General features: G+C 51.7%; 1 protein-coding gene across 1 annotated transcript; it reads right to left on the bottom strand.

Moving 5' to 3' along the window:
• Positions 1 to 2,412: 2,412 nt before the first annotated feature.
• LOC137454338 (olfactory receptor 14A16-like) lies at positions 2,413 to 3,345 on the bottom strand. The gene has a single exon (XM_068164388.1). It carries the CDS (start codon positions 3,343 to 3,345, stop codon positions 2,413 to 2,415), a length of 933 nt encoding a protein of 310 aa, XP_068020489.1.
• Between the last annotated feature and the right edge of the window lie 6,138 nt (positions 3,346 to 9,483).

Genomic DNA, 9,483 nt, shown 5'->3' with positions numbered 1-9,483 from the left:
CAATGATCCTGCTCAGGGCAGGGTTAAGCAGATGAGGTCCTTCAAGGCCTCTGCCCAGTTTGGCTTCATCTCCAGAGGAGCTGCAAAGGCCCTGGGTCAGATGGTGCAGGGAGTTCATGAAGACATTCCACACTGCTGGCCCAAGGGCTTGCCCTGAGGGATGCCACTGGGAAGTGTCTGACAGGAGGACTCTCCACTGGTGACATTTGGGCTTCCTTCACCACCCAGCCACCACCTCATCCATTTCTGCACTCCAGGTCTCAGCACTCTGGCTCTAAGGAGACTATGGGGGACCATGGCAAAGCCCTGGCTAAGGTCCAGGGACAAAACATCCCCTTCTTGCCCCTACCCATATGGCTTCAGCAATACCTCTCTTGTCCTGCAAGGGCCTGCAAATGGCTGCAGAGGTGTTTGAGCTTTCACCTTCCCAGGGACTGTGCTGAGGGTGACCAGCCTGCAATGTTCCCCATCCTCCTTTTTGGTGTTCTTGGAGAGGCTTTTTCCAAGGAGCCCAGAACCTCTGGGATGGCTCTGTGCACATCTCAGGGCACAGTCCAGCAAGGGTGATGTGAGCAGACAGAAGCCTGCCCAAGACATCTGAGATGAATCTCCCTGGGCCAGTAGGGTTTGTTCTGGAGTGACACACAGCAATGTCCCAACTCTGTCAGTGTCCACATCTGAGCTGGCCTCATGGACCCCTAATGGAGTGTGGGATGTTCAGAGACAGAGTCTTTCCCCATCACTCACACAGGCCCTGCCCTGCAGCAGTCAGAGAATCTCCCTGGCCTCCTGCTGCCCCTGCCAGAGGCTGGGAGGCTCCTCACACCTCCAGTGCCTTTGTACCTCCAGCAATAACTGATGGTGTTTGTGCTCACTCAGGTTCACCTCACCTCATCTGCTGACATCTCATCTGCACAATGCAAACAGGCACTGCTGACCTCCTGAGGCCATGTCCTCCTGTGGAGGGACCAAGAGTCTATCCAAGCTGAGTGTGAGGCTATTGCTGGAAACAGTGGTTATGAAGCCCAGTCTAGGATGACTGCCCTGGGACAGCTTCCCCAGGGTGTCCAGTGAACACAGACACAGTCCAGACCCTTCTCTGCTGATCCTTCAGGTCACTTGCAGGAGGCCTGGCTGTGTGAGGACACTGCTGTGTGCCCCAGCCCTGCACACTCACACACTTTAGCTGTTCCCTTTATCTGTTGGACAATTTCTTGGGCATGCTCTTGAAGGAAGCTTTGGAAGAAGACCTAAGCCTTCAGACACTGCCCTAAGCAGATCACCTGTCTGTGTGGAACTGCTCTTGTGGAGACCAGGTGTGTGGGCACATGGCCTGTCCCTGCCTGTGATCACAGATTGCCACACTGCAAAGCCCTGACCAAGCTTCCAGGCCTTAGACCAACACAAGGGATCAGAAGGGGAGTGTGGGAGTGGAAAGAGAGCAGTCTATGAAGACCAAGCATTGGTGTTTCCTGGCAGCACTGGTGCTGTGTCTCGGTCTGAAGGGGAAAGAGTCTCAGCTCTTCTGGAACATTCCTGAGTTATGAAATTAGAAGCACAAAGGAGGCCAAACTATCAACAGCCAGGCTGCTTATTAACAGAATAAAGTAGATGAAACAGAAGAAGGGAGAGAGAGAGAGAAGGGGAAAGAATTATATTAGCATACCCCCCACCCCCCAAGATGGTTTGGGTGGGAGGAAGGGTGCAGCTCCTTTGGCTTGGATGAGATGTCATCCTTGTTGGCTTGTACTGTCCTCCCTGAAGGAGGAGAGGAGGGAGGGCGGCCTCCATCATGTGGTGTCTTCAGCTCCATGAGCTGCATCAGGGAGAACTTAGGACAGGGAGAGAGGGTTCCTCCAAGTCTGCTGCCTCCTGTGTATTCTTTGTGTGTTTGCAGGGGTCCCCTCCTTCCCCTTTTCCCTGCCCATACACACAGTACCCATCAGGGACTGATCCATTCTCCTTTTTATATCCTTCCTTTCCAGGGATGTTTATGGGTAGGGATGATCTTGTCTGTGCACATTCCAGAGAGCCCTTACCCAGAGGGTCTGTCCATTGCACATTTCTGGTGTCTGGGAGCAAAGGTGATGTTTCCATTCTAGATTCACATCAAGAGAGACAAGATCTGGTCTCTTACATGCTGCTGAGCTGGGACTATTTACTACTGTACTTCTTGACATTAGAAGTGTCTCTGAAACGTCAGAAAAGGCTTGGAGGAAATGGCTCAGGAAAAAAAAAGTTACTGACACATCTCTTTATTATTTAAACAAAAAAGGAGCTCAGAAAACAAAAGAACAAATTAGAACTGGGCTGACAACATTGTAAAATAAAAATCCACCACCACCAGAAAAATATTGAAGCCAGGCTGCACTGAGTGGCATCAGAACTGCTCTCCAGGAGAAGACAAAGAGTTTATTGCTTCTGAAAGCATCCAGGGATCAGTTGTCTCAGGGCAGCCTTGAGCTCCTGGTTCCTCAGGCTGTAGATGAGAGGGTTCACTGCTGGAGGCACCACTGAGTACAGAACTGACACCACCAGGTCCAGGGATGGGGAGGAGATGGAGGAGGGCTTCAGGTATGCAAAGAAGCCAGTGGTGATAAACAGGGAGACCACAGCCAGGTGAGGGAGGCAGGTGGCAAAGGCTTTGTGGCGTCCCTGCTGAGAGGGGATCCTCAGCACTGCCCTGAAGATCTGCACATAAGACACCACAATGAACACAAAACAGCCAAATGCTAAACAGACACTGGCCACAAGGAGCCAAACTTCCCTGAGGTAGGATGTGGAGCAGGAGAGCTTGAGGATCTGGGGGATTTCACAGAAGAACTGGTTCACAGCATTGCCCTGGCAGAGGGGCAGGGAAAATGTATTGGCTGTGTGCAGCAGAGCATAGAGAAAGCCACAGGCCCAGGCAGCTGCTGCCAGGTGGAGACAAACTCTGCTGCCCAGGAGGATCTCATAGTGCAGGGGTCTGCAGATGGCAACGTAGCGATCGTAGGACATGGTGGTGAGGAGAAAATACTCTGCAGTAAGCAAGAAAAATACAAGGAAGACCTGTGCAGCACATCCTGCATAGGAGATGTCCCAGGTGTGCCTCAGGGAATTGTCCATGGATTTTGGCACAGTAGTGGAGATTGAGCCCAGGTCAAGGAGGGCGAGGTTGAGGAGGAAGAAGTACATGGGGGTGTGGAGGTGGTGGTCCCAGGCTATGGTGGTGATGATGAGGCCATTGCCCAGCAGGGCAGCCAGGTAGATGGCCAGGAAGAGGCAGAAGTGCAGGAGCTGCAGCTGCCTTGTGCCTGGGAATGGCAGGAGGAGGAAGTGGGTGATGGAGCTGCTGTTGGACATCTGCTGCCTTTGGCCATGTCAGAAGAGAAGGAGACAGTGACAAGTCAGAAGAATTCTCTCAGCACAGCCAAAATCACTCCCCACAGACCCTCCCCTGTCACACAGACACCTACTGCTTCTCAGGGACTTTCCTTCAGCTCCTAGGCTGGAGCACACCTTGGTCCTGGCTGAGGGTAAAAGGCAAGAGTGGGAGAGCTTCCCATGGACTCTCTGTCACCCTGCTTTGCCCCTCAGCTGGAGGGTGACCATGCTCCCATGTCACCCTGAGAAGCCACCAGACACTGCTGAGAGCAGAGGGATCCACCACACACCACTCTGTGTCTCAGGGTCTCATCATCCCACTTCTTGTCCAGGAGACACTTGCCTCAGTGTCCTCTAGAAGGCAGCACAGCCTGGATGGACACCTCAAGGTCACAGCCAAGGCATGACCATGGCTGCTCCTGGAGTCAGCTCATTCCCAGCCTCACAGCCTGCACTGCCAGAACTTCCCAGGCTGGAGGACAGCTGGGACACCTCATTGCTGTGGCCCCACCTGCACAGAAGATCTCACAGTGTCTGTGCCTGACTCTGCAGCTGAGGCTTCCATGCCCAGAGAGCCATCAGCAACACAAAGAGCCTCTGAGACAGGCAAGGAGAGGGACAGACAGACACTCAGGAATGCCTTCAGGTGAGGAGTGTAGGCACTTGGTGAGGTTCCCAGTAAAGCTCTTTGTGATGAAGAGTCTCAGCCCCTGCTCTAAAGGCACAGATGAGTTTTCCTCCTCACCAGCCAGACCAGAGACAGTGGAAGCAAAAATTCAGGAGAGGAGAGACTGGGTCAGGAATCCCTGGCCTGAACATAGTCATGGAAAATGCCACTGGAAATGATCTGGACATGAACTGGAGCTGAGAGCAGCCCTGACCCACGCAACAGCCCCTCCACAAGAGAAAGACCCTGCCCTGCCCTGCCGAGGGTGACTCCTTCCAACCAGAGTTTCTCCCCAAAGCAACATGAAGAGCTCCCTGGGCTGCTTGAGATCTGAGCCTGGCAGGCAGCAGAGTCCCTGCCCCAGCACACAGCCCCAGCTTTAGGAGATGCCTCCAGGAACTTCAGCTGCACTGCCCTGCAACCACAGGCTCACCCTGTCAGCAACTGCAGTGACTTCTCCTCCAGTGAGCTGTCAGTCAGCCTCCCAGTCGTGGCCACTTCAAAGCTCTCTCTGCCTTCCTCATCTCCCTGAGATCCTCTGGCAGTGTCCTCAGCCCTGCTGTGTGGTGCAGAGGTGCTGCTCCTGGGCAGAACTCCATGCAGCCAAGGAGCCAGGCCCAGCTCTATGATCAGCCCAGGGCATTTAAAGGAGCCCTCTGGTGGCTTTGGTGCCAGGTAAACCTCAGGGACTGAGAGGAAGCTGATGAAACCACTCCAGAAGTCAAAGTTAGAGTCAAACTCTGAAGTTTCTTGTAGTGTTAATTGGTTCTACTGGGGGACAATACAGGGAAAGTGTCTCCAGGGTCTGGTGAAAGCAGACAACTGAGGCAGTGCTGACAGGTCAGGACAAGCAGCTAAAGGTGGCTCTGCTGCTGAGGAAACCTGGAGGGGTTTAACTGATCCAAAGGGCCAAGCCCTGACCTCAAGACTCTGACAAGGATGGTCCTGTCCCTCACCAGTGTCTCTGAACTCTGCTGGGGGCAGTGGGGAGTGAGGATGAGCAGTGAGCAAGGTAGGAACTCGTCAGGTTTTGGTGTGGTTTGCTTGCAAAGAGACAACTCCTGCTGAAAAGGAATGAAATGTACCTTTAAAAATAGTTTTTATCAGATGCTTTGTGCAATAAAAGCCTCTCCAATTAGCTGCAGAAGTCTTGACAATAATTAGAGGTTCAGCAGTATTTAATGAGCCCCATGGAGTATTTGGGGCTGATTACATCATCCTTAGGTACTGCCAGGAGACTCTGCCAAGCTACTGCCAAGAAGCCTCTCAAGAAGTCCAAGTCAGAAGCAAACTCCAAAGTACCTTGAAGCACTGATTGGCCTCACTGAGGCTTGTTACTGACAAAGGCTCCCCAGGGACTCGTTAGAGCAGCTTGTTAGAAGCCAGGATTGCAGAGAGACAAAAGCAAAGTACAGGGCAGAAAAACTTGCCTTTGGTCTAGGAAGCAGAAAGGCCAAGCCCTGACCACTGCCCTTGGACTAGTAGAGCCCAAAAGCCTCAAAGCCAAGTTTCTCCTCACAGGCCTTGGTGGCAGAGGCAAGTGCCAGAGCCAAGGGGACAAAGACCTTGGTCCTGTTGGGCCTCTCAGCCTTGCCAGAACCCTTGCCCATCCCAACTGCAGCCTGTCCCATACTGTCCCATGCCTGCAGCTTTTTCCCTTCAGGCAGCTGACACCAATCTTGCTTCCCCACTCATCTCTCCCCCTGCCATTTCCATCCCTTCCCTGAGCTGTCTCAGCTCTCCCTGCCATTTTCTGACACCTCTGGATGGCCTCATGCATAGCAGCTCTGCACTTTGAGGGATATTTCTTTGGTCTCATCTCCACTCCGAACCTTCCAAGCTGCACTTTGTGGAGGTTTTGGTCTCTCCCCACTCCCCAGAAGAGCTCCATCCTCTCTGAAATGACTCTTCAGCCATGTGCACACTGCTATGGCAGTGCCCTGAGCCTCCATTCAGCAGGTTGAAGCAGCCCAGGTCCTCTCCACAGAGATGTGAAACCCTATCCTGCCAGATCTCCTTTGTAGTCTCTTGTGGTGGTGAGAGAAAGTTCACTACTCCCCCCCCACATGAAGAAACCATGGCTAACTCAGTCTGAGAAGCAAAGATATGAATAAGCTGGGATTAGAAATGCTGTGTCCAGCAGGAGCAGGGAGGTGACTGTCCCCTGGGACTCAGCTCTGGGGAGGCCACACCTTGAGTGCTGTGTCCAGTTTTGGGCACCTCCACCCAAGAGAGATGTGGAGGTGCAGGAGCCAGGGCAGAGGAGGGCAAGGGGCTGGGGAAGGGCCTGGAGAATAAATCTGATGAAGAGCAACTGAAGGAGCTGGGGATGGTTAGTTTGGAGAAGAGGAGGCTGAGGGGAGACCTCATGGCTCTCTACAGCTACCTAAAATGAGGTTGTGGAGAGGCTGCTGCTGGTCTCTTCTCACAGGTCATTAGTGGCAGAACAAGAGGGAATGGCCTCAAGCTAGGACTGGGTAGGTTCAGACTGGACAGTAGGAAATAAATTTTCCCAGCACAAGTGGTCAGGGAGTGGAATGTGCTGCCCAGGGAGGTGGTGGAGTTACCAACCCTGGAGGTGTTTCAAGGTGCTTTGGATGTGGTGCTTGGGGATATGGCTTAGGGGTGACCCTTGTAGAGCAGGGTTAATGGTTCAAATGGGTGCTCCTGAGGGCCTTCTCCAACCTGAATATTTCTGTGATTCCGTGAAAGACTGAGAGCCCTGGGGCTGTTTAGTCTGGAGAAGAGACGCCTGAGAGGGGATCTGATCAATGGCTATCAATATCAGAGGGGGGGTGTCAGATGAAGGTGCCAGGCTCTTGGCAGTGGTGCCCAGTGACAGGACAAGGAGCATTGGGTGCAAGATGGAACACAGGAGGTTCCACCTCAGCATGAGGAGACTCTCCTGTGCTGTGAGGGTGCTGGAGCCCTGGAGCAGGCTGCCAGAGAGTATGTGGAGTCTCCTTCCCTGGAGGTTTTCAGACCTGCCTGGATGTGTTCCTGTGTGTCCAGCCATGGGTGATCCTGCTGTTAGAGATGACTCCAGTTAAAAGTTTCTGGTCACAATTTTATTGGCAATAAAAGACCATAAAAAGGAAAAAAAAGGCAATAAAAGCAAGCAAAGCAACCGGCTGGGCATGCGGGGATACCCCCACAGCAGCTCTACAATAGCTTTCTTCATCTTATATAGGTCCATCATCTACATAAACAAACTTATGCTAAATAGAAGGTGGGCATATGATAATGGGTCTCAGAATAGGTGGGCAGATCCCTGCTCATGCGCACTCTGCGTGGTAAGGGTGCTCCCCAGGGTCGAAAGATGAAGTCAATGAGTCATCCTCAAAGTTGTCCACTTTGACTCATGCTCAGTCATTCAGGCTTCTTATCTAAAGAAAACAAATCCCCAGTTCTGAATAGAACTGAGTGAGAAGGGCCACAAGGATGATCAGAAGGCTGGAGCACCTCTCCTATGAGGACAGACTGAAGGAGTTGGGGCTGTTCAGTCTGCAGAAGAGAAGGCTCCGAGGTGACCTCATTGTGGCCTTCCAGTATCTGAAGGGGGCCTACAGGAAGGCTGGGGAAGGACTTCTCAGGATCTCAGGTAGTGATAGGACTAGGGGGAATGGAATGAAGCTGGAGGTGGGGAGATTCAGGCTGGATGTGAGGAGGAGGTTCTTCCCCATGAGAGTGGCAAAGCCCTGGAATGGGTTGTCCAGGGAGGTGGTTGGGGCCCCCTGTCCCTGGGGGTGTTTAAGACCAGGCTGGATGAGGCTCTGGCCAGGCTGATCTAGTGTGGGGTGTCCCTGCCCATGGCAGGGGGGTTGGAACTAGATGATCCTTGTGGTCCCTTCCAACCCTGAATGATACTATGATACTATGATCTTAACACAGCTTCTCCTCAGCCTTGGTGTCTCCAATTAGCCAAACACACTGTCTCTGTTTAAGGCTGTAAAATATGCAGCTCCCCCTTTGTCCTCAAAGCAGGCTCCTGCAAGCCCCCAATCACCCTTTAACACAAATCACAGATCACCAGTATATTCATAACAATCCCTCATTTTCTTTTTGTCACCATTGATTTGTGTTACAATTTCCAGATTTTTCAGAACCTCCTTAATTGGATCATAATTAGGTTCCTCTGTTCTGATCACCATCAGATCATAACCATCTGCTTGTAACTTGTTGGCATAAACAATTTTACCTAAAGGTCTTATCATTTTGAAACAACAATGACAAAGAATTACACAGAGCAGTGTTACAATTGTTCCAAATAGTATTAAAAACAAATGTTTAAACCAAGTTATAGTCAATAACCAAGGAGTTAACTTATCCCATATTTCTTCATATAACCCACAAGAAGTATCATCCAAAGAAATCTGATGTAATATTTGATTGTGATCTACAATTACTTAACATAACTACAGATTGACATAACTACAACAGCTTACATTTATGACCACACATAACAACATATGAGAAGTCCAAAGATAACCTATTTGGAGTATCACAGTATCACCAAGGTTGGAAGAGGCCTCAAAGATCATCGAGTCCAACCTGTCACCACGGACCTCATGACTAGACCATGGCACCAAGTGCCACGTCCAATCCCCTCTTGAACACCTCCAAGGACAGGGACTCCACCACCTCCCTGGGCAGCACATTCCAATAATGAATGCAAGAACGTGAAGAATGTTCTCCTCACCTCCAGCCTAAACTTCCCCTGGCACAGCTTGAGACTGTGTCCCCTTGTTCTGGTTCTGGTTGCTAGAGAGAAGAGACCAACCCCTTCCTGGTTAGAACCACCCCTCAGGTAGTTGTAGAGAGCAATGAGGTCTCCCCTGAGCCTCCTCTTCTCCAGGCTAAACAATCCCAGCTCCCTCAGCCTCTCCTCATAGGGCTTGTGCTCCAGACCTCTCCCCAGCCTTGTTGCCCTTCTCTGGACATGTTCAAGTGTCTCGATGTCCTTCCTAAACTGAGGGGCCCAGAACTGGACACAGGACTCAAGGTGTGGCCTAACCAGTGCTGAGTACAAGGGCACAATGACTTCCCTGCTCCTGCTGGCCACACTATTCCTAATGCAGGCCAGGATGCCATTGGCCTTCTTGGCCACCTGGGCACACTGCTGGCTCATGTTTAGGCGGTTGTCAATCAGCACCCTCAGGTCCCTCTCTGTTTGGGAGCTCTCCAGCCACTCTGACCCCAGCCTGTAGCTCTGCATGGGGTTGCCGTGGCCAAAGTGCAGTAAAGTTCTCTAGTCTATCAGCAGGCACATGTGTCACATCTCAACTGGTCATTCTGTACTGGCATGCCTGTAATTAAGGCAGACAATAGGTCAAAATAACAAAACAATATTTTACCACATCCAACCAAATTCTGCCCAGCTTTCTCTCGATCAGGAGAGAGGAAGGGGAAAGTAAGGGAGGAATTCTCAGCCTTGCCCCCTATCTGAGCTC

The sequence above is a fragment of the Melanerpes formicivorus genome, unplaced genomic scaffold (genome assembly GCF_026170545.1).
Source record: "Melanerpes formicivorus ecotype bairdi unplaced genomic scaffold, bMelFor1.0.p_v2 SCAF_80, whole genome shotgun sequence".
Lineage (NCBI taxonomy): Eukaryota > Metazoa > Chordata > Aves > Piciformes > Picidae > Melanerpes > Melanerpes formicivorus.
This window is presented reverse-complemented; position numbering and strand designations above follow the sequence as displayed.